General features: G+C 43.1%; 1 protein-coding gene and 1 long non-coding RNA gene across 12 annotated transcripts in view; one reads left to right on the top strand and one right to left on the bottom strand.

The window, feature by feature from the left end:
* Positions 1–6,732: 6,732 nt before the first annotated feature.
* On the bottom strand, positions 6,733–9,509 carry LOC121469517 (uncharacterized). Its single transcript, XR_005979642.2, has 2 exons — positions 8,230–9,509; positions 6,733–7,008 (listed from the first exon to the last, which is right to left on the bottom strand). It is a non-coding gene; the product is annotated as an uncharacterized lncRNA (long non-coding RNA).
* A 26-nt stretch (positions 9,510–9,535) lies between these two features.
* Positions 9,536–24,535, top strand: part of MTCL1 (microtubule crosslinking factor 1) — a 102,647-nt gene continuing 87,647 nt past the window's right edge. For 7 of the 11 annotated variants that reach the window (XM_072924514.1, XM_041714697.2, XM_030265989.4 and 4 more), the window contains exons 1-3: positions 9,537–11,034; positions 22,329–22,553; positions 24,050–24,208. In XM_072924514.1, coding sequence (XP_072780615.1) covers positions 10,144–11,034; positions 22,329–22,553; positions 24,050–24,208 — 1,275 coding nt within the window. In that variant the 5' untranslated portion in view covers positions 9,537–10,143. Of the gene's footprint in view, positions 11,035–22,328; positions 22,554–24,049; positions 24,209–24,535 lie in introns of all 11 variants that reach the window. The other 4 variants (XM_072924511.1, XM_072924512.1, XM_072924509.1 and 1 more) reach the window with 2 other exon arrangements.

The raw sequence follows: 24,535 nt of genomic DNA, 5'->3' as shown, positions 1-24,535 counted from the left end.
GTGAAAGGTTAATCCAGTTCTCATCTCTGAGTTGTTCTCAGCACACACAGCTACAGTGCCTGCTGGCTGGGGCTTCAGATAATACAGACCAACACATTTCTTACTTTTAACCCACAGAGTAAATCCTTTTCAAAGGAAACTAAAGTTATGTTTTTAACTACTGAAATATTTCCTGACTGTCCTTATAAACAAAAAACATTAAAGATGTCCTGTGATAACCAACTGATCATTTTGGGTCTACAAACTCTCTGGGCTTCTCTACTGACCTTCTATCGTTTTCCTTCAAAATACAATTTTTCTCCCCCATTCTATATTTACTCCTGTTGTTATCCTGAACTTCATTTTATATTTGTCAGCTTAGTTTTTCTTATTGTTGATAAGCTGTGATTCAGAGTATGTTTTTGCTTATATTTTAAAAATCCTGTAGAGTTCCCTCTTGTAGAAAACTGGTGAAGAAAAGCTCATCCCTGTTCTGTGTTCTACTGTCACATTTTCCACTCTAATGTACATTTCTTTTTCACATCACTCAATTCAGCAAATTCTAAACTTTTGGAAACCTGTCTTTATCATATTCACATAAATGTCTTCAGCATTCCTCAAACACATACAAAAGCTATATATGCTGAATGCATTTTAGAAAGAATTATTAGCTTGTCTCTAGTTCCTGGTCTTGCATGGTCTAAATTTAGTTGACCATAAAATTTTCTGTTATGTAATTTCATTAAGGTTTTCCTAGAGTCTGTCACAGTCTCAAGCCACCAGAATAGTATTTTGCTATGAGCAAATTTGGTAAATTAAGATCTTCCCCTTTTTTGTCTACACTGCCAATAAACAGGTTGAAAATGCCAATTGTATTGTGATATTTCTTGACAAGTTCCATGATTAACAGTTTTCCATTTCTTCTGGTTACCCCTACATACTTTCCACATTGCAGCAAATTGTTAGCTTGTTGCAAGATGAACTGTCAGGAACATACAAAGTCAGATTTTATCAAAACTGTTTAGAAAATTTTTACCTAAATGGTTTATTGTGCACTTCATAAGTTCTTGGTGTTTAGAAGAGTCTTATATTTACTATGGAATGGCTTCATTTTATTATTTTTAATTAATGTCTATGTTCCATCCAATGCTGAATCATCTTCTGCACTCACACAGAGCAGCAGCTGGTTTGTGATTTCACTTCTGTGCTGACATCCCATTTTGGAAGGCATATCTTCCTACTCTTTTTTTTCCCTGGGCTTAATCTAGTCTTACCCAAGCAGTCACAAGCTGTGCCACCACAGTCACTGGAATTAGCTTTCTCCAGGGAAACGAGCGGCAGAGGCAGCATGTGCAGGGCTCCAGCCCACACTCCAAACCACGCAGGTCCCAGCCCCTCCCTGGGGATGGAGAACACAAGTCCTTGGGAGAGAGAGCCAAGCCCACAGCAGCACAGATGGGAGAACGGGTGGAAAACCAAATCTGGGTCCTATCTCCTCTCAGCATAGGGCTGAAGGGCTGGGGTCAGACGTGAGCAGCACTCCTGGAACACCCACTGCTGTGGCATCCCTCCAATGTGCCTGTTCTGAACAAGGGTCAGGATAAAATTAATTTAGGAAGTTGCAGCATCAGTGTAAGGACAGCAGTATGAACTCGTAATCACTCCCAGACCAAGAGACATATCCAATATACTGAGGTTTTGGCTTATCTTTTCTTTAATGTAAAAAGATCTTCATATGACTATCAGACTAATTATTGCACAGGTGAGGCATTTAAATACATTTAACATCACAAGGCTGGTCAGTGTTCACACCATGCTGTCACCTCACAATTTGAAATAAAGATTAGCAGAGCTCTAAGCTTTTTTACGAGATAACTAGAAAACTTTTCTTCTTGTTTTTCCTGCCCTGTCAAGAAACTTCAACTCCATTCAGGGCTCGACTCTACAACATGAATTGCAGTATATCAATTAGTTATCAGATTGTATCTAATTCTTTATAAAACACCATCATTTCTAATACTAAAATATATAAAGAACTGCTTTCATCTAGCCTCAAAAAAGAAAACCCCTAAAGTGCTTTAAAGATACAACATGTCAAAGTTTTTTACCTCTTTTGAAATTCTAGTAATTCAATGCTAAGGTCACCTCTTCAATGTGCTACAAGTGTCTGCTGATCTAAAAATATTTTTCTGTGGATATTAACTCCCTGATTTAGTGAACATCTTTATTGTTGAGCCTTCTGTTAGAGAGGAAGGGAAACACCATTCTCCATTCTGCTACTGATAAGAAACAAGCTATAATACCCTACAAGACAAGAAAGTAAGCAAAGCTGCTTCTTGACTTCTGAATAGGAGGCGCTAGCCTATTTATTTAAATTCAAAAATTATAGTCAATGATTTATATACTAAAAGAACATAGATCCCAAACAATACCATTCTTGGTGAGTTATATTGTGCTGAGATTGTTAGGTATTGTGTTCTTCCATGTTTCCCACAATAGATGGTCCATCTTCCAAACATTCCTCCAGTGAATGGAAATCAGTCTTACTTACTAATACTTCTCTTTATGTCAGAATAATGTGTTCCTGCTCATTGGCTCTGCTTCTTCTGAGCCTTTAATTTTGGTCCTTAAACACTATTTGCGTGTTGGTTAAAAATCCCTGATTCCTCAAGTCATTGTAGAGCCTTGTCAGCTGAGTCTAAACTGCAGGAGCTAACTGTGTGGTTGCCTCAAAGGTGCTGCATAACTGAGAGCTTGCTTGTGCATCACATGGGAAAGCAATGACATGCCCCAAATTTAGATGGGAGCGTTGGAGAGGAAATTCCATGTGGAAATACGGGAATTGTGAAGCAGACTTTGGCAATCAGCTTTTCTGAACCCTATCAGAACAGCAGATGCTCTGAGGACAAAGGAACTCCTAAACCATCAAAGTCAGAGTATTTGTAAGAAGCAATTGTTTGGGATTTTCAGAGGCAGGAAAAAAATAAGGAGCAGCTGTCTCAAAAAACAGTCTTAAATCAAAATGGCTACAGCTTTGACGGGAACTGGCACTAAAGCCAGAGGTACTAAATGTTTGGGATGAAACGGAGGTAGATTTATAGAAATTACTGAAAAGGGGTAAACCAAAAAATAACGTATATGTCCACCCATGCATCTTAAGAGGAATTTAAGTGTGAATGAATGAAAATTTGGGGGTTATTTTCTTCTGGGAACAGCCTCCTTAGTCATGGTCAGAAAAAAATTGTTGAAGATGTGCTAAGGGTAGGAAATAATACAGTGGGAATGAAGCACTGTGGAAAAATACTGACTAATTGTTAAATTTGGCACAGATATATCTAGGAAGTTGATCCTACTGAATGTTTGCTATATTGGGGGTATTGGTTACTTATCAGAGGTGTGTGTGTGCAGAATTATATTTTCTGTAGCTTTCTTTAGCCAACTGTACCATTAGAAATGGATAATTTGTAATATTCTAAGACTGATGTTTTGCTCAGTGTAAGGTGACACTTTCCTTGCAGGATATCCAAACTAATCATACTGCCAAGCAGCAGGCATCTTATTAGTCTGGCTCCTTGGCTTTTAAAATGTCCCATAATTCTGTGAAATATTTCTGGCGTTGAGATTCTATCAAACTGTATCTTACAAACAGTGTATCCAGTAATGCATATCAATTTCAATAACCAGAAACTGTTAAAAGCATCCATCTTCAGTAAGTAACAAGTATATGACCCATCTTTCTTTTTTCTCATTGAATACCTGATAATTAATGCTACCTTTCTGTCCCAGCTGCACTCTGTCTATGGAGGAAGACCCAAAATGAGCTGTTCCTCTTCTGGTGCCTATGATTAGAGACAGCCTTTGATTCTCAATGCTTCTTGACTTATTGGGTCTCTCCCTGTTGCATCTCATCAGACATAAGTGATCCTTTGGAAGTTAGGGAGCTGGAAAATGAGTGGCACATGGTGGTGTGCTACAGACAATAGTAGATCCCAAGTACTTGTGCCCACAATGGGAAGCAGATGATAAATTTTTAAGCGTGCATGTGGATGTTTATTGACATCACAGGTGGTTTGCAAGGAGAAAAAGTACAAATTTATTAATACTGAAAACCACACTTCCTTTGTTTAGTTCTGAAAGAGACAATAATTCTAACAGCAGGGTATATTCTCCTTGGTACAATAGCATGATCTATAATTTTGGAGGTTATTTTCCCACTAGAAATGACAGTTGGCTGTACTCTGCAGAGATGGAACCGTGGGTAACAGACCAAGTCAGTTCTTAGCATGAACTTTTGTGACTCTCAAGCAGGCAGCAGACTGGAAAAACTCTGCCTTTGTGGTGCTAAATAAAGGACTTTACATTCTGGCTCTTTGACATTTCCTTGGATATTGAAAGAGGAACAGTGCACACTTGGGAACACCCACTTGTAACAGAGTTGTAGATTTCAGCCTGGGTAGCAGTGACTAACCCAGAGGTGGAGGAACTGGGAGAGGAGGTAGCTCCATGTTTGGGAAGAGTAAGGATGGCTTCACCGATGGGAACCACCTGCTGCTTGCAGAGGTAGGCACAAGCTCCTCCCCAGCAAGGGTGCAAGTGCCATGTTTGTTTCCCAACCTGATCCTGATCCCAGGAGGTTTCTCACATGCACACAAAAAGGCTCAGCACCAGCAGGAATTACTGATAGCAGCCAGCGAGCCCCATCAGCCCCTTGCTGTTTAAGGGTTTGGTCTTTAATCCCTGCAGTCTGAGGAAGCTTCAAAGTCAGACTTCTCACCTGCTGCCCTAACACATGGCCACCTCTGCAAGATGCGAGGTGCTGCTGTTCTCTCATCCAAGCTGATTGCTTCTGTTTTGTGTGGACCCCAAAAATCCCTTTAGAAAGCATTGGTGATAACTGCACAATGCCTGGGGGCTCCATTGATAGCTCTGAATGAGCAGTCATGGACAAGGAAAAAGCTCTGGTCATCCATGGAGTTTTATGGCCAAAATGAAGTTTACCAATGGAGTTAGGAGGCCGTGAGGTTGGCTAAATGGATTTTGGCCATTCAGGTTTTGGGGGATCACAGTTTTGGATGAATGTGCCTAACCTCTCCTCCAGCTCTTTTTCTACTACTAAAGTCCCTTACAGGAGCTAGTCATGCAATTTTTTCCATTCTCTGATTGAGTTATGGCAATTAGTAATATCATTACTGTAGGACAGAAGCTCCATGAAGAACTGAGACCTTTAATAATCAGGTTTTGTACAAATACAGAGCAAGAAGTGACAATCTAGATTTAACTCCTGGGACCAGGAATAAAGCTTTAAAAAAAGGTCTTTGGGGCTTTGAATCAACCCCTCAGGGAGAGAGAGCAGTTGAGGGAGAGCTTGCAAAAAAAAAAAAAAAAAAAAAGTATTTGTGAATTTGTGAACTTGAAAATGTCATGCATTTTTTCTGTTGAAGCTATGCCTCATTGCTGTTGTTAACGTGTCACTCTAACACCTGCTGGCCCTGATTAAGATTCCTCTGGCATGGTATAATCACAGAGCACAATGTGGCCACAAAGAAATTACAGCTCATGATCTGCAACATATAAAGGGGAAATAATAATAGACTCAACCAGATTTATGCTGGGTTATCCATACATATGGCCTGTATGGATGCATTTGTGTCTTCATTTACTATTTTGATTTAGCTCTGTAAACATCGGTGCTCCCTCATAACTCTGAGCCTGGCCATTACAAGTTGGCTGCTCTTGTGGTGTCATTGAAGAAGATCTCAAATAGGGATTTGAAATGGGAGAAAATAACAGCTCAGGCTACTGTAAGCTGGGCTGGCTAAGGGGTAAATTTACATTTAGATCGAGCCTCTTCACATCTTGTCTAAGTAATTGTAAACTCTCTCGTGCCTCAGCCCAAGAAAAGAATTTAAGCAGTCCTGCACTGCCAAAAACTGTCATATGCTTTGTAAGATGTGTGATAGCTAATCTAAGTAGTCAGGCTTAGCATCTACTTTTCATAATTATTTGTGCAAATACAGCTCAGTTATCAAATGTCAGCATTAATCAGACAAAGGATATCAGTATTGCCAAAATAAACATGTTGTAAAAATGTTGTGTCTGATTATTTGTATTATTCAACCAACACCCAGATGTCCTATTATGTTAAGAGCTACACAAGCATATAAGAAACCATTCCACCAGGAGGGAGTGCATGACTAATTTACGATAAGAGAAAACAATTGAACATTACAGGCAAATAAAAAGAAAGAGAAGAGAAATAGTGGCTCATGGTAGTCTGTGACTGTGCTTTCCTATAAGACCCAATAATGAGTTTTAAGTAAAGGAAAAAAAATGTTTTGATATAAATAAATAAGTAATATGATACCAGTAATTCTTACCAGGCATTTGCCTAGCCCAGTGGAGATTTCTGTGGTATGTACTTAGCTTTCATAGTAGGGCCTTATCCTCATTCATGCCATGCCTGTTTACACCATTCTCGTAGGGGTCTCCAGTAGGCATTGCACGACAGCAGAGGACAGAGGAACATAGCCAAAATCCTACAGCTGGCCTCATACCACACAAATCTGCCATCTGCACCCAGCCAGGCACATGCCCAGGGAGGGCTACAGGGGCTGCATTTCTTTGTTATTAAATGCCTTATACTGCCAGTACAGCATAAAGGGATCTTGATGTGACTGATCATGCGTCTCCCTCTAATGTGTTCTGCTTGCAGCACGTTTTCAGTGCCACAGCCCGACTTTGTTTGAGCATTAATGCGAATAAATCACTTTATTAAGGTACCTGGTTGAACTGGTGCTGCTTGGGACAGCGAACATTACTGTATGTTTCAATGAGAAGAAGGTGCACAGAACACAAAGATACACAGTTTACAGAGGTATCAACTCTCCAGTCTCCTTTCCAAGCTGAGGTCACCCTGCTTTGTCATGGGCTTTTCATTATTCTCAGTCTCTATTTGTCAAGGGCACCTCCTCAGAAGTCAGGATGAGTTTTAGTCCTCTTTGCCTGCAGGAGCTTGTGGTTGGTGATGCACTGTGAAACAAAGGACAGTTTTAAAACTAAAACTTTAGCAATTTAAACAAAGTATTTAGTGGGGGAGAAGAAGATAAGTAAGATAGAAAAAAATATATTTATTCATGTTTTTGCAATGTAAAATTTACAAGATAACCACAGGAAACTGGGCTCTGTCAGGCACTTAAGTGTCTCAGACTAATTCTCCCAGACAATTCCCAGCCTTTTGTGAATGTACTCCTTTTTTCACATCCCTAATTCTTTCCCCCTCCAGTGCAAAGAAGCCTGGCACTGTCCCTCAGCTATTGTTTGTAGAAAAGTGGCTTATCTTGAGCCATACTTTTCCTTTCATTTTCCTTTTGAATTGAACCATTCTGTTCATGGGGCAAAGTCAAAACAGGCTACTCATAAATTATCACAGAGCAGTTCCTCTTTCATCACAGACATAAACACTTTGCAAATCTAGTAGGTGAAACTGGAATTCCCATCTATTCTTGGAATTTAGAACCAAAACCAAGTGAGCGTGGTGACAGTAGTGCAAAACAACCTTTCTGATATCTCCCATGTAGGGCAACAGCTCTAATATTTAGTGTTTCCATAATAATTACTATTTCTCATTATGAAATGCAGCACTTTCCATCTCTTTCACTCTGTTTCACATTCTCATAAAGGAAAATTCCTTGAACTGCTTGGAAGTGTACTGACAAAAAAAAATTCATAATTAAAAAAAACCCAAAAATATAACTAGGAGCAAAACACTGTAGGGAACACTGATAATATGTGGTGGCCTGATAGAAATGTCATTAAAATGTAACAGTAGTTTGTATTTTATAAGCCATTTTTCTAGATCAACTGAGCTACTTCATAGTACTTCTATAGAAGTGATAGACAGTGATTGTCTCACCCAAACAAGTAAATTACCAATGTTTTACCTGGAGGGAGAATAAGGGGACTTATACCTGTGAATGGGTTTGTTGTGTTTGACTCTCCTCAAAGTGTTTTCTATATTTTTTAAAGGACTTGGCCCCACGAAGTCCTGCCGGTAGCTGTAGTAGATGTACACACCGGCAGCATCCAGTGCCATCTTTGCCACAATAGGTACTTTGGTACTTTGCCGTGTGACCTGGAAGGCACATTTGGATGCGGGAACATAGCCGTCTGGCAGCGAGCCCAACGGTGGAAACTAAAGAGCACTAACAGAAATGGAATTTTCAAGAGATCAAAAAAAAAAAACCAACCCACCCAACATAGCATGGCATCACCGCTGGGTGCCCCGGAGCAGAGCTTTCATCGCCTGCCCACTCGCGGAAGGACCACACCGCCCTGTCGAGGAGATTTGTCCTCCGGAGACGGGGAGGGACCTAGCCTCCCCCTCCGCTGCCGCTCCAAGCGCCGGCTTTCTCCCGGGGCTGGAGCCGCCCTGGCCCCCTGCCCCGCCGGCATCCCGCTCATCACCGCTCTCCCGGCTGGCGCTGCCCATGCCCGGGGCTCTGTCCTGGTGCTGCTCACAATTCCTAGAGACCTGTAAATACAGCTCTGATTTGGATGATATTTTTTTTTCAGCTTGGCAGCCTTTACAAAGCAAGGACTACCTGTTGCATACTCATGCGGTAGCGCTATTCCGCAGGATAAATCGGTGTTCCCTTCGTTTACCGGGAGAAAGGAGCCGGGGATGCCCGGGCGGTCCTGTCTCTTCCCTGGGCAGCGCGACCTGGCCCCAGCACCGGCCTGGCACTGCCAGAAACAGCTGCCCGCCTTGGCCACCCGCCCCGCGGTGCCTTTGCCCTCAGGCTCCAGCAGACCTTGGGGTTTTTGCCTTTAGGGGTAATGCCTTGAGCCCAGATGAGTGGGGGATCTGGAGCGCCGCAGGGTGCTGCCACCATCCCATCCCCCCCAAAACGTCCGGGACTGTCCTCCCCCGAGCGCGCTGCAGTCCCTGACATCCAGACGTGGATGATCCGCGCCACCCAAGGACTTCAGAAGCTAAGCACGCATTTACTTTCGTCTGACAAGATAAGGCAGCCATCGCGGCTACTGCGAGGTCCGCTGTGTCCCGGCGGAAGAATCGGAAACATCCCGGCTGGAGAGCCTCTGCTCTCCCCATTAAGGCTGTGCCCCTTTCCCACCCCCGAGCCTCTCCTCCCTTTCATTTACTCTCCGGGTGCTTTGCAAATGTAAGGGCTGCAATTTCATATCCTCGTACTCCAAAAAGACGTGTCCGTGCCTTTTGTAGTTCAGCCAGAGCCAGGACCTTGCTGATATCCTCGGATACTCGTCTCTGCCTCTAGGTGAACCTGTATCTGTCTTGAGCAGGGAGATAATGCGGTGGCTGTTGTTTTGTTGCTGCCAGTCCCTGGAGAGAGCGTTTCCATGAAGTCTTAGCTCGGGGATAAAAAATCCAAAACAACTAAAACGGGCAAGGCTATATAGCTCATGACTGAGAAATCAAAATTTCTCCCTAAATGAGGCTTTCTGATAGGAAGAGGCTGGCAGAGGCGTCCCTATAATAAAGCGTGCGAGGAAAGTAGTTTGCGGGGCGGGAGGAGAGCTGCCTGGCTGGTTGACAGAGGGGGCGGATCCTGCGCACGGGCGGGCAGCGCCGAGTCGGAGCGGCCCCGGCAGCCGCGGGGCTATTTCAGGAGCCGGGCGGAGGCGGCGGCTGGAGCCGGGGCAGTGATGGGGTTAGCGGCGCCGGTGGGCTGAGCGGGGGGCTTGCAAGTGGAGGCGAAGGCAACCGGGAAAACACGCCTTTGCCTCGGATTGGGGGGAAAAGGATCGGTTTTTTGGGCTGCATCACAACTTGAGCAGCATCAAGCTGAGCCAGGCGGAGAGGGGAGCGGGAGGGGAAGAAGAAGGAGGAGGAGGAGGAGACGGCTGCCGCCGGGGGATTTGGGCTCGATTTATTGAAACAAATCAGTGCTCGGGAGAGAGCGGCGAGGAGGAGGAGAAGGTGGGGGTGGGGGGGCAGGAAGAGGGGGATCGAGAAAGAAAAGTGTGAGGGCTGTGGCTGGGAGAAGCAGAAGTGATGAGAGAGCGATCAGGGAGGCTGGAGGAGGCTGCCAGTCCTGCCGCCGCGCCCCGCGGGGACCGCCGCTCCTGCCGCCGCCGGGCGCCCCCGCGGCCGCCGCTGCTGCCCCGCCGCCCCCGGCCCGCGCCATGGAGGCGCTGAACGGCCCCGGCCCGGGGCCCGGCGACGCGCTGCGGCCGCCACCGCCTTCGCCCGGCCACCACCACCCGCACGCCGAGAAGAAGCGGCCGCACCGCGCCCCGTCGCCCGCCAGACCCTTCCTCAAGGACCTGCACGCCCGCGCCGCCGCCAAGCCTCCGCCCGCGCCCCCCAAGTCCCCCGGCCTCCCCGCCCGGGCACCCTCGTCGCCGCACCCGGGCGCCCACCAGCCCTCCGCGGGGCTCCTGGCGGCGCCGGGCCGCCTCTCCCGCCGCCCCGCCGCCCCGGGGGGCAAGGCGGCCGCCGCCGCCGTCACCGCCGTCGGCAGGGCGGGCGCCAAGGCCGCCCCCTGCGCCAAGCGGGCGGCCCGCGGTCCGGAGCCGGGGCCCGGCGGTCGGGGCGCGGGGCGGCAGCCCGGCGGGGAGGCGGCCCCGCCGCCCGGCAAGGGCAGGAAGGCGAAGCGGGGAGCCGCGGCGGGCAGCGGCCATGCGGCGGCGGCGCTGGCCCGCGTCGGCCACACGGACAGCAGCTCCGACCTCTCCGACTGCCCCTCCGAGCCGCTCTCCGACGAGCAGCGCCTGGCCCCGGCCGCCAGCAGCGACGCCGAGTCCGGCACCGGCTCCAGCGACCGCGAGCGGGAGCCGCCCGCCGCTCATCCCGCCGCTCATCCCACCGCCGAGCAGCCCCGCGCCGGCCACGGCCCCGGCCCCGGCCCCGGCCCCGGGCGCGGAGCTGCGCCGGTCCCCGGCTTCCGCGGGGATGTGCTACCTGCGGCCACGGGCGGGGGGCGAGCCCCGAGCCGCGGGGAGCCGCCGCCGGCGGCCCCGGAGGAGCTGCAGCGGGAGGTGGAGGAGCTGCGCTCGGAGAACGAGTACCTCAAGGTGAGCATCGCCCGCGGAGCTCGGCCTCGGCGGGGAAGGGAAGGGCGGGAGGCGGCAGCGGTAGAAACGCGGCCCCCTCCTGCCCGGGGGATGCGGGGACCGCGCTTGGAAATAGGGGAAGAATATTCGCGCTGCCTGGAGTCACCTCCCATGGGACCCCCGCCCCCGCTGGACCAAATGCCAAATTTTACCCGCAGGAGAGAAATAGAGGCAGGGACAACCAGCCGGGTGCCTCGGCCCCCTCCTCCCCCGCCCCCATGAAGCGGGACCACGGCACGGCTTAAGGACACTTAAGGCACTTAAACGTATGGTCGCGGCTCCCTGCAAAGCCCGGTTTGTGAGCGCTGGATGAACGTCAGTCCGATGCAACATGTACCGTGCCAATGTTGCGTTTGGTTGACGTGGTGGTAGCTCAGCAAACCCCGATTCTTTCTAAAGCACTGCAAACATTCTACTGGTTAGCAGAACTTTGCTTTCCAGGAACTGATTTCCCAGTATCACCCCTTAGGAAAAGCCAAAGGAACAGGTTCCCTCATTTGATGTGGAAAGAATGACAGCATTATGTGCTCTGCTTATTGCGTTACTTTATCTCTGGAAAGTGAAGCCATTCGCTGTGAAGTACTAAGAGAACAACAAGAGCGGCAAGAAAAAAAGTGTCATTGCATCCTTGTACAGTTAGAAAAGTATATCAGTATGAATCCATCCTCGGAGAAACAAGAAAGCTAAATTCAGGCGATCTCTGAGCTTGGTTGACCTGTGGGAACCTTTAGTTGGACTCGTACTTACAATATGATCTTTTGGCAGAGCAAAGAAGCTACATCCATAAAGATCTATAAATAAGATAAACTGAGATAATCCTGTAACCACAGCCACTGTTTGACTCTACCTCTGGTGAAAACAATCTTTGTTCCCTGATATTGGGAACAACACCCTGTTGTCAAGCAAAATAACCATATAAATCCATGTAGATCTGGCATTCTTTCTCAAATAAGAGCGGGAGTTTTATGTATAACCTTGGGAAAGAAGAGTGATAAAGATACAAGCTAGGCTTGTTAAGGGGTTTTGGCTAAGGTACACGAAACAATATTCAGCATAGCAAAAGGGTAACAGCAGGGGTACTGCAAGGTTCTTTGCCAGGTCTGGTGCTGCTTAGTGAACTGGAAAAAGGAACAAGCAATGATACAGCAAAATTTTCAGATGACATTAAATGTTTCTAGCTTAAGTAAAGTCTAGCAAAGATCAGACAGAACTTAATAATGAAGTTAACCCCTGAGGAACATGTGAAAAATGAAGGCAGAGGATGGTAAATAAATCCTAATATGCAAAATCTTAAGTACTTGGAGGGAATAAGTATGCACTTTTCTGTTTAAATGTATTGTGTTAACTCAGGAGCGTAATGAGAAAAGGAGAAAGGAAAATCTGCAAAAATTGTTAGATTACAGTGGGAACTGAACAGAGACTAACTAAAAAAATCTGGCAATATTTTATAAAACTGTAGTTGTTACACAGCTCAGTGAGTGTACCTGAAATACTGTGGGCACTGCTGGTCATCTAGAAAAGGAAAATACAAAACCAGACCAATAAAAATTACTGGCTCATAGAAAAGCTTTTATAGCACTCATTGGATGGGAAACTCGAGTGTGGTAAGGATATGTAATAGTCTATAAAAAGATGAGCAGCACAGAGAAGCTTTATCACAAGCTTCTGTTTTATTTGACAGCCTAGAAGCAAGAGGAGATGTAATGAAATCAGAATTGATAATGGGAATCACTTAAGGAGTAGCTAACTGGCACTGCCATTAGAAATCATGAAGTCCAAGAGCATCTCTTTGCATTACAGGATTTGAACAAGTATATGAGTATTATATACTTAAACCCATTACAAAGTATGTGTCAAGCTCTCTTTCTTTATACATACTGAAAGTGATTTTTAACTATGGGAAACTGGCAAAAAAAAAAAAAAAAAAGAGTGTGTTGGAATTGTCTAGGACAGACCCTTGTTAGTGTGTCCCACCTGAGGAGCCCTGTGATCATGGGACCTAGTTGGCAATGGCAAGTCTTAAGTGAAGAACTTTATTCTCTTCATTCCAAATTTTTCACCCTGTGCAACAATGCCCTCAGATCTTTCACCTTGATATCTTAATCATCTACAGCAGTTGTTTTCTCACACTTTTTTTGATTCAGATTGTGACTTTATCATGTTCAAAATATTCCTGAGTCTCGTAGGATAATAGAGACTGGTTTCTTCGGTGGGCATGTCCTGGTGCCTGGAAAGCCATGAGCTAATACCATTGCCTCTTCTGAGGGAAATGAGTACATTTTCTGCTTTGCTTGGCCACCTTGGTGTGTGAGGTCTTAATTCTGCTCCTCTCTCAAAATGGTTGGAAACAGCCCAGTGGTGCAAAAATTTTATAAGAATTCCCAATTCTCATTTGCCTCTCCTAGGAAAACCTATGAAAATGTCTGCAAATTAAAACCACATCACTGTCTGAGTTGTTTACTTGTGGGTTTGTTCCATGTGTTTTTACAATGCAGTTCTCTTGGTTGGCATTGGAGTGAGCTGTGTTTCTCCAGAGGGGGCTAAGGGAAAACAGGGATGCTGTCAACTGTAAATAGACAAATGATTAGATAAATCCCAGAAGAAACTGTTAATTTCCTGAGCATGGCCACAAGCCAAATTTTGTGGGTTTCACTCCTCCTTATCCCTCCCTGCAGCTGGAGTGCAGGCCTAAGTGCACATAATAAAGTCTTTTTCAGGGAATTTTATCTTTCAGGTAGGAAGGTCTTTCATGTGTCTGTAACAGGTTATAGAAGATACACACACAGATATGTAGTGCTAAAGATTACTAGAGATTAAAGTGTTATCAGAAAGAAATAAAACAAAACAAACACAATAATTTGTTTTTCTTTCTACATACTAAGTACTAGAACATCTCCCAGAATGCAGAGCAAGCTGCTGCTCTGCAAACATCTCAGACTTCTTGTACCATGAGCCAGATTTTAACTTGGTATCAAGTTTCCACCTTATGCATTTCCAGGACTTACTCTAGATAAGAATTTGGCCATAGCCATAGCTAACTAGCTGCAAAACTCAGCCTGTAGGTGAAGTGCATGAGGAGATGTGTTTACATTGACAAGCCTCTCTTCTACTACTTCTGTGAAGTTTCATCATTTATTTCAGTTTCATGTATTCCTTGTATGACCTGATTTCAGCTACCTGTGGGGGAAGACTGTAATACTACAGCAGCATTTAAAAATATATCACTTAGTTGTTGATGTCTAAAAAGAGAATTTTTGTCATGGTGCCTAACTCTGCAGGACCAAGAGACCCCTGGTAACTGCTGGTAGTAGATAATGTTTCAGTTATTGCTAGTCAGTCCTGTTAGTAGTAGCAAAACACCGCCCACACAAGAGGTTGATTTTTAAGTTTGCTTTAAAGTATCCAGCGCATGGAGAAGTGTCACTCACTATGCAAGTCCTTGGGAAACTCGGAAAGAAGCCCTTTGTGGTGTAGAGCCCTCTGAAGGGAGAGGAATCTTAAGGAATAGGGTCCAAATTTTTGCAATTAGACATGTTTTTTCTTTGTGTCAGCCCAACTTTAATTTAGACTGTGTTAATTAAATAAATGTGCTAGCAGAAACAACAGCGGTGTTTTAGTCACAACACACGCCCCTTTTCTCTTTGCACCCTTCATGGCCCTAATGTGAAAGCAGCCTCTTACATGAGGCACGGCACTTCCTACAGCCCTTAAAATAAAACTGGTGCTTGCTGTGCTTTTCTTTACCTGCCCTTCTCTTTGTGCCTTTGTTGGTACAAGTTCAACATGCTGGGAATGCTGCTGCAGTGTTGATTAGCACAGAAAATATACTATCTTGGATTTATTAGAGAACTGTCTTTTTTGTCTTGCTTTGTCTTTTTTTCTTTCTGCATTCATTTCTAATGGTGACATATTCTGGATATGAACTGACTAAGGGACCACTCCAGGCCCTGTATTCCACTCTGATGCATCTCAACTATGTTCATTTTTTGTTTGAAATTACAGTGTGTGTCATGAGGTTACATTGTATTTCTTTACTCACTTGAAACTGTAGCTCTTTGAGTTGCAGCCTTGCGCGGAAGTCAGGGGGAGTGATTCCACCACTTCTTTTATTAACCTGCCGGCATTTGTGGATGTCAAAGGGTTTTGCAGAGCAAAAATGATGCACAGTGGTGGCACCAGGTTTTTTCCATTTAGTGAAGGTGACCAGGGTTAGCAAAATAAAGCTCATCGCGCATCTCTGCTTGACATGCTGCTTTTCCCACCTGGAGAGTGGTGGCCCCGAAGAGAATGGGAGGTGATAACCCTGCCCGGGGCACAAAGCCCGTGTGGCTGGAGGGACGGTGGTCAGCTGCCGAGGAGGATGTCACTTTGGGGGAAGAATAGCGAGGCCATGTGCCTTGCTAGCTCCAGCTGAGTCCCTGGCAGCCCCCACCCGGCCTGGAGGGATGAGCTGTGTGATGCACTGGGCAATAGTTTGCCTCGGTGGCCGTCAAGAAATGCTATCGATGTTGCCATTGATGAGTGCTCCAACAGCTTCATCCGCCCCCGTCAAGGATATGTGTCGAAACAATACGTGGCTAATGCTTGAATGAGGCAGAAAAGCTGCCAGATGCTGCTCTCAGACCCTGCAAAGTTAAACCAGCCCTGAAGTCAACAGGTGTTCACGGTCCTATGACTTTTCAGTTCACGTATTGATTTGTGCACAAGCTTCAGACCATGTTGGATTGCTGCATGACTTGTAAAGTAGTCTGATTTGAGAGCTAAATAATAACATCAGGGGCCCAGGGACTTTGGGTTCATTAACATATTTTGCAAGAGGCAAAAATAATGGTTGTTGCTTTCTTCCCAATCAAAGCCTTTCAGAACATATTTATCCCTGCTGCAGTTCTGCTGTGAAGTGCTATGGGGGATGTGTGTATTCCTTAGCAGCAGCAGCAGCAGCATCTCCTACATATAGAGAGTTTGAGATATTTAAAACATGAAAACAGAGATTATGTAAAATCACAGTTCGTGAATCTTAGATTTATCAAGGATTTTCTAGAAGCTCTGGGTTTGCCAGTGCAATAGCAGCTACCCACTGTAATTTCCACTCTTCCTCCCTTCTCCACTCTCCCCTCATTTGGTTAAATGTATATTAAATAACATTCTATTTAGAGAATAGTACTGGCAAAACCTATAAATATAATTTCTGGGTAAATTAATAAACACATTTTTTACACAGACAATTGAATTTCCTCATTCATCTGCATTTTCATAAATACTTAAATACAATTTATTGATTTTTGTCTTCCTAGTTTGCATGTATTTTCCATTTAATATACAACTTTGGGATACTGATGTGTTTTAACTCACTGGACCCCAAAGACTTTGCCAGAGTGTATAACTGTATTCACAGAGTAATGAATTCAGTGTTCATGTATCTTTTATGCTGGTTTTTTTGCATGTGATTTCTCCCTAAAAATAATTTCCAAGTTTTCTTTCACTCATGGCTGAGTTCCTCTATTTAGTGGCTTAGACTCTGAGATAAGAGCTTTTTTATTTTAGGCAGTAATTCATCTCAGTGAAGATAGATCAGCAGGCTGACCTAAATGCAAGTGGTGAAGATGACCCTTCCTCTGTATTAATATGCAGTTTAGTAGTCTTGCTTTGGACTGCATTTAGTGTGGTCCCTTGAAGAAAATATCCCCGTTGTGCATATGTTTTAAAGTTGTCCAGAGGACTCAAGTAATGGAGCACATTTGAGGCACGCTTGGAGTGTAGGTCTCCGTTTTATTTCAGAAGGAATCCATTTCTTGCATGCTCTGTGGACAGAATGAGTGTGCAGTTGGTGGAGATGATTGGAAAATTCATTTTAAACCTTGTTACAGATCATAACCAGACTGGCTGGGTAGACAGAGCCCATAAGTTATGCAAGTTCTCCTGGTCATTTCAGTGAGGATGACTCAGATGAGTATGGGTTACTCAGTGTAATAGCTGTATGGCCTGACCTTTTCTCTTTCTCTCTCTCTCTTCTATTTTTTTTATTGTAAGAATCATAAACAAGGCATATTCCTATAATTTGTTCTTAATTATACTTCATTATAATTAAATCAATAATAAACAAGCATGACATCAGTAAGGGTATTAATGAGATAATGGCTTCTCTTCTGACAGGCAAGTGTTTAATTTGCACAGTACAGACAGAAAATGACCTATCAGTATGTATTTGGGCTACACAGTGATAGAAGTTGCGCACAAGGCTTTCCCCTTCTCAGCCATTCACACTGGCTTGGTACACTGACAGGCAAATGGGGAATCCTAATTCTGTTGCTTTTGCACTGCAGTTTCAGGACTCCTGCAAATAGAGCGTCTGTTTGCATGTGTCCCTGTGTCCATACAGCCACCCTGTGACTCTCAGGTGGGTAGTTCCTATTAGACCCCAAAGAGCTGGCCTTTAGGAACTCATTTGGGCCAAGCAAAGCCTTAAGTTGAAAGGCTCAGGAGCTGGTGAAACTTGGATTCCTACTGCAAATTTGGAAAGAGCTGCCATTTAGAAAACACACTTTCATTTATTTTTTTTCTGGTGACCAGAGTGACATAGGGAAAGAAAGAAGTTTAGCTTTTCCTAAACAATATTCCTTCTTGCAGGACTCTCTGCCTTGTGCTGTTCTTACTGAAAGTAATAGCATAATTACCATTCAATTAAAAGGGATCAAGAGGAGGCTTTCATCCCCTTCAGGAATGCAGAGCAAAGTGAAGCTTCTGATGCATGCACTCTACCTCCCAATTTCAATTGCCACTTTGGAGTGCTGGAGCAGGTCCTCCCTGTTTAAGGAATGGAGCAACTCTCCATTTGTAGATGAACAAAAAGGGATGGCTGCTTTCTTGCCTGTTTGCTTTAATTACTTTTAAGTGCTTATTCTAATCTCTTTCTTCAGTTTTACAATAATAAAGTCTACAGTATGAAGCTCCATACCTCCTGAGAGAAAGAGCTTTAATTTTAACTCACAATAATAAGAGTAGTAAGAACAATAGATTTTAATAAAGTCAAGGGTTTAATAAAGTCAAGTTATCTGTTTTTTCCATCTGCCTTGCAGCCAGAGCATCCCTTTTTTGCAAACCACCATGCTGAGAATTTTGGCTTTACTGCATTTACCTTTGATTTTACAAATGATTGAAATGTTTTCCTTCAAAGCAGTAGTTTGTCAGTTTAGTAAGTAGGACCATCATAGTTTCAGTTGTAATTTCCCCTTCTATGGGTCTTTAACTTTGCTTCCTTCATTTTCTGTGCATGGATCACTTTAGAAGAGGAGTTAAAGCTGTTATGATTTTCCAGGTGCAATTGTAACAATTCTGACTTAGGATCTGTTACCACACTGTTTCAGTGTCCACAGGAGAATCACAAGTACGCCAAGGAGAATAAACTGTTAAGAAATGAAAGCATCTACACCCTTGTCACTGGCCTTGTGGTCTGTATTGAAAGCAAGATGGTGTCTTTATTGTAGCTAAAGTTAAACTTTCATGGTTTAGTTAAAGGTTATCCCAGTATCTATAATTGTGTGCTGACTGACATACAAAATCTGAGGCACATTTTCCAGAGGCGACATGTTCCTCTCTCTATATTTGTTATATAAATACAGGACTTCATGTTGCTATTCAAGAAGATTTAATCTGTCTGATTTAATCTAGTTCTTTTCCTCTCTGGGCTGGACACACTACATAGGTTCAAGCCCCAAGCACTGCAGCAATACAGCAGAATATGGGCTGATGCTGCATGCAGCCTGCACAGTGAGGTTTCTGCTCCTTATACAGTCAAAACTCTTTGTGGCCTCATGTTGCCTTGTTTTAAAGCTCATCCAAAGGGTGCTGTAACTCTAAATACAAGAAGTCAGGACACAGTTTGATTTCTATGTGAAAATTTTGGGAGTAGAAAAGAAATTAATTGTGGAAAAGAATCTGTGTCAGTTAAAAAATATCAGAGAGGAGAACTGTGTGAGATTTTAAAGTACAACCTCCTTCATTGTATTCTAAATTTTAATTTATCTGCAAAATTACACTAGAGAAAAACAAACTTTGTATTTACAACCCAAACCAGAGGCAACCATAGCACCAAAAAAAAAAAAAAATCCAAAAAACCCCAAGCAGAAATACAACCAAACCAAAATAAAACCCCACAACACTGACTTGCAAAGTCATAGTTGTGCTGATAAGAGAGATTGAGAAAACTTTGGTTTACCTGGAGGTTGAAGACAGTTGTATCTCCTGGAACTTAGCTCATGCCAATCCTTGCAACTCTTTGAGGAATTTCTTGAGGGTGAGGAAAGACACTGGATTGAAGTCTCCAACAGAGACAGTGACTTTTACAGCTGGAAGAATTCCCATGCCCACAGATAGGACTTGGAAATATTCAGTTTCAATGGGATGAGTGTTTCAGGGATTGGGTTGTTTAAAATTATGTGAGGTTCACTTTCCAAATTTGGTTGCAATAAATGCTTTGAAATCAAATATTGTTTATTATTTGTCTTTAGAAATCAATCAAATTTACTACTAACAAAACCTGATAAAGATAAGAAGATGAGCAATGACATTATAATTGCAGGCTACTTTATACATGAAAGCCATTCCTTAGTTCTTAAATGTAAACAGCAGATTATAAGCCAGATCCCATTAATTTGTTGATGGCAGTTGTTTTTCTTTATTGTGGATTTGTGTTTCAAAATTTTAATTTACAACCAAATTACTAATCTAACATTAGCATTCTGAAGACGACATTAAAAAGTTAATTGAACTTAAATCTAGTTGGGGTAATAAATTCAACACCTGAGTCTGCAGACAACCCTTAAGAAATAACTGGTCCTGTCATTCCATAGGGCTGTGTTAGTTCTGACTGATAAAGACTCTACTTTTGGTATGAGTATCTTAGCCAAAATATCTCATTAATAAGCTGATAATGCACAAGTGTACTCCTTTTCTTAGGTTCAAAAGCTACTGCTACTCTAATCAGTTTCTAAAACCTTGACATTTTCTTCTGTATCTCTTATCTTCACTGGGTAAACTTTTACTTTACCTCTTGAAAGTGTCTATAAATGTGAAGCATAGTGATAAGTGTGTACATAGAAAAGAAAAGCAGGTCTTGTTCCCAATCCATTCAAGCATGCATTGCTATGTTTTTCTTTTTAAAAATATACATCATTTATCAAAACTTCACCAGTGTGTCGGCTGTAAACTGGCCAGAGTATTTGAGGAGGAGTAGATAGAGCCCAGATCCTAAATTGTTTTGAAATAATCCTGCTGGGTTTGGTCTGTAGAGCTCATTTACTTCGTTGAAGTCAGCTGTTTGCGCTTAATTAATGTATTTTGAACTCCTGAGGATGTTATTGCTGCAAGGGTAACCTCAATGACTGTGCCTACACTACTCCTTTTCAGGCAGTATATGGTGTGAGCACGATCCAGCTCACTGGGGAGTAACCCTTGAGTTTATCCATCCACACAAATACCCTGATCCTATGCCTGTCCCAGAGAGACTGTGGGACAGGATGCTCCTGCAGCAGAAATCTGAATATATTGAGAATGTACAGTGACATAGTGAGCTTGTGAGAAAACTCCTCTGTCCTTTCAGAGAATCTGGGGAGAATGGTGTAGGGTCCTGAGTGGGCTGTACTGGTGGAGCAAAGCCCCACTGGTGAGCCCAGAGCTGTAATTTTGGAAATAACCAGCCTTGTGCATACCCCAAATTTATGCTGGCTCAACTAATTGAAATTAAACCATAGTTGTATAAATACTGGAGTATTTCTATATGGATGGGATTTTGGTGAGAATAACACTGTAATTCTGACATAACTGACAAGGCTAAAGACCACATCTACCCATCTTCCTTTGGTCAGGATGTGCTCAGGGACAAGATCTGCCCTGCATTCATTATCAAAGCTCAAATGAAGCAAGATTAATATGTCAGTCTGGTTATGCCATGGGAAGGGGGAATGGTTGAGAGGACTGCCAGGAGAGTGTGGGCAGATGTGTTCTTGCAGGCACTGGACAGGAATGTTCAGGCAGGGGCAGGGAGGGGTTGTCGGGGGTACTGATGTCATAGCAGTGCCCTCTCCACCTGAGACAAGTGTGAAATATTCTCTGGCCACCCTTGGAATTTCAAATGCGAAATAATCTCCAGCCATCCATGGTATTTCAAGAGTGATTTACAGATCTGAAGTGGGATCACAGTGTAGCTAGCCCCAGTACAAGTTCTCCTGGAATCTTACTTAAGCAATGTTTTCCACAGAAAAGTTGGTCTTTATAATATCAAATGCAATTTTAAAGAAACCAATTAAAAAAATAATAGTTAATTTCAAATATTCACCTCCTGCATATTTTTCTTGATTTTTTTTCCTCTCAACTTTGTTCAGTTTGTAGAATCATATTTTTTTTTCTCTCATGTAGTAGTTTAATACTTTGTACCCCTCTGCCTGGAAGACCTTTATAATAGTTCTAGCTTTGGAGCTTCAGTCATGCAGGTATTAAACAAATGGCAATGATAGAGCTTATCCTATTCAGCCATAAATCTTTTTTCTGACTTTAGAGAGCAAGTGCTACACATGGTACAACATAGAAGTGGGACAGTTCGTGATGCCCAGGAAAGAGCAAGCAGGTTATTCCCATGAGCACAGGTTTGGTTTTGTTCCTGTGGTACTGTTATTGAGATTTGTGTGCACACAACAAAGCCCCACTTTCTCCTGCACACAATCCACATGTCATTAAGCCAGTGTACAGTGTTAGGCTCAGATGGGATGGCGTTTCCATATGGAGCATTTATATTTCATGTAAGGCACTTTTTTTTCCCCTAAAAATTCCCTAAAAATTTCATTTTTAGGAGGTGTTTGTAGTTAAAAGGGCACGCCACACAGACATGTTGAGGTACTTGGTTAAGTAGGTTTACTGCAGTCTAAGTAAAGAAGGAATCAGTTCAAATGGTGGTAAAGTATTGTGCAGTTTTAATTTTGACTTGAGATGGTAAAATGAAGGTTACCAGTTTCAGGAGACGTGAGCATCTGGTTTGTTTTTAATTCTCAACGCAGTTGAAAGAAATATGACAAGTATTCATTAATTTAGTTCAGCATAATTACTCAGTGTTGGGTTAAAACTTCTGTTCCTGTGACTTCTGGAGCTGTGTGTTGCAATCTGTATAATTTCATTAATGTGGTATCCTAGCAAGCATGTTTCCTATTTTGCTCCCATGGGTGAGATTTAGAGGTATGATGGAGCACTGTTTTGACTTCTCACAGGATGAGCTGGATGAACTTCGGGCTGAAATGGAAGAAATGCGTGACAGCTATTTAGAGGAAGATGTTTACCAGCTGCAGGAGCTCCGGCGAGAGCTGGACCGGGCAAACAAGAATTGCCGCATTCTGCAATATCGTCTCAGGAAAGCAGAACAGAAAAGCTTGAAAGTTGCACAAACAGGCCATGTGGATGGAGAGCTCATTAGGAGCCTGGAACAAGATTTAAAGGTGGGTTGAGAGATTCTTATTCACAGCAAAAGAGAGCAGACCGTGATGTGGCTCTCTGCAATGGAAGTGAGGGTGACACATGAAACAAGCAGTAGTTCTCCAACGTCACAACCAATTTCCTTCTGCTGTGGTGGAGAACATATATTCAGCTCATCACCATAAAAAGATGTGTCAGTGAGTAAAAAAACATGTGTTGAGATTCAAAATGAAAGAAATACAGTCAAGTTACATTTCTGCATTTAAAAGATTTAAAGGGTCTTGATTTACTGAAAGCCTTAGCTTTGCAATACTGTGTAAACAAAACCTGATATCCTTTTTCCAGTTCATGCTGTTTCCTTCCTTTTCACTTCTTGCTTATGCCAAGTAACTGGAAAAAAAAATAGTCTAAGTTGCATTTCTTAGTCTAGTGAGTTACTTGTAACAGGAACAGAGTGTATAATATTTTTGCAGGGCAGATAGAGAATCAAAATGCTCTTTCCCTACAAACACTAATACCTGTAAAAATTATATTCATACTGAAACAGTTATCTTTCATCTCTTTCAGAAATGCTTCCATCAAGACAAAGTAAAGCTTTGTGTAAATATGTTTATCTAGCTTTACTCATCTTTCTTGATATTGCTATCTTTTAGCTCTTTTTAAAATATTTTTCTGTAGAGAGCACTGCCTGCAACTAGAATTATTAAGAATATTGTTCTTATAAATGCAAAACATAAAACCTTCTGAAACCAGAATGATTTGTTGTCAGCAGTGGAAATGAGAGTAACATATCAAGTCATCAAACCTTTTAAAATGTCAGATCTAATTTTTTCTTTTATGATGGAAACCGAATTATAACCTTATAATAATAGCAATGATACATTACGCAGTAGAAATCTTGCACCTAGATTTCAATGAAAGAGATATTGAGTGTTTTTATTACTGATTTCTTGTAATTCCATAATTCCTCATGTTGTAACATGTATCACCTTTACAAATGTTTTTGGAGTAAATATCTATTCTTGTTAGTCTGGACTCAGAAAACCTAAGCTAGCATATATTTCTGTGCTTTCATATCACTCTTGCCTAGTTGTGATTGCTGCTAGAGCAGCAAGTTCATGTGGCTGTGACGGCTGCACACACTTTGCTTTGATCGATGGCCCATCAGTTTTACAGCACAATTCCTTGTCTTTGGCTTTATCTGTGTGATGTGCTGGAACTTTAATGGGCAGCTTTGGTGTCTGCTTGTTTCCTCCTGCTGTTCATGCCATTGCCTTAGCATAATGTGGAGGGCGCTGGAAATGCGTAATCAAATATATTTTCATTCTGGATTCCTTTATTAGAAATGAATATTCATTTTGGTACTTAGAAGGCTTGAAGTGTTCCATCAACAGTGTCATAATTGAATTAAAAACCTCTTGGTTGTTTTAAGGCTGTGATATGCATCTTACTGTAGGAGACATACTGTAGCTGTTGCTCCTCATGGATGATCTTCATGCAGTTGTGCTCTTTTGAACAGGTAGCCAAAGATGTTTCTGTCAGACTGCACCATGAGCTGGAGAGTGTGGAGGAGAAACGAGTTAAAGCAGAAGATGAAAATGAAGTCCTTCGGCAGCAAATCATTGAGGTGGAAGTATCCAAGCAGACGCTGCAAAATGAGCTGGACAAGTTAAAAGAGGTAAGCAATTGTCAGAAAAGCCATGCAGAGCAGTATTGCTGGGTTAGAATTGAGATTTGGCACACAGGTGTCTTAGGCTAATTCTTACATTAAATGCTTGCTGATATTGCTTGTACAATTGCCCCAAAGGTCTCCTTTGTTATATGTCCCAGAAACGTCATCGGTAATTTAGAATCAATAGAGATGTAGATGACTGATCCACTTTTAGTCTGGGGCTTCTCACAGGGCTTCTGTCCTATTTTAAACTATCTCCTTAAGAACTCTCTTCCTGCTGAAGCAAAACTCTTTCTGATTTGACTCCAGCTGGCTCTGGCTGTTCTTTATACA

The sequence above is a fragment of the Taeniopygia guttata genome, chromosome 2, assembly GCF_048771995.1.
Source record: "Taeniopygia guttata chromosome 2, bTaeGut7.mat, whole genome shotgun sequence".
NCBI classification, from domain to species: domain Eukaryota; kingdom Metazoa; phylum Chordata; class Aves; order Passeriformes; family Estrildidae; genus Taeniopygia; species Taeniopygia guttata.
This window is presented reverse-complemented; position numbering and strand designations above follow the sequence as displayed.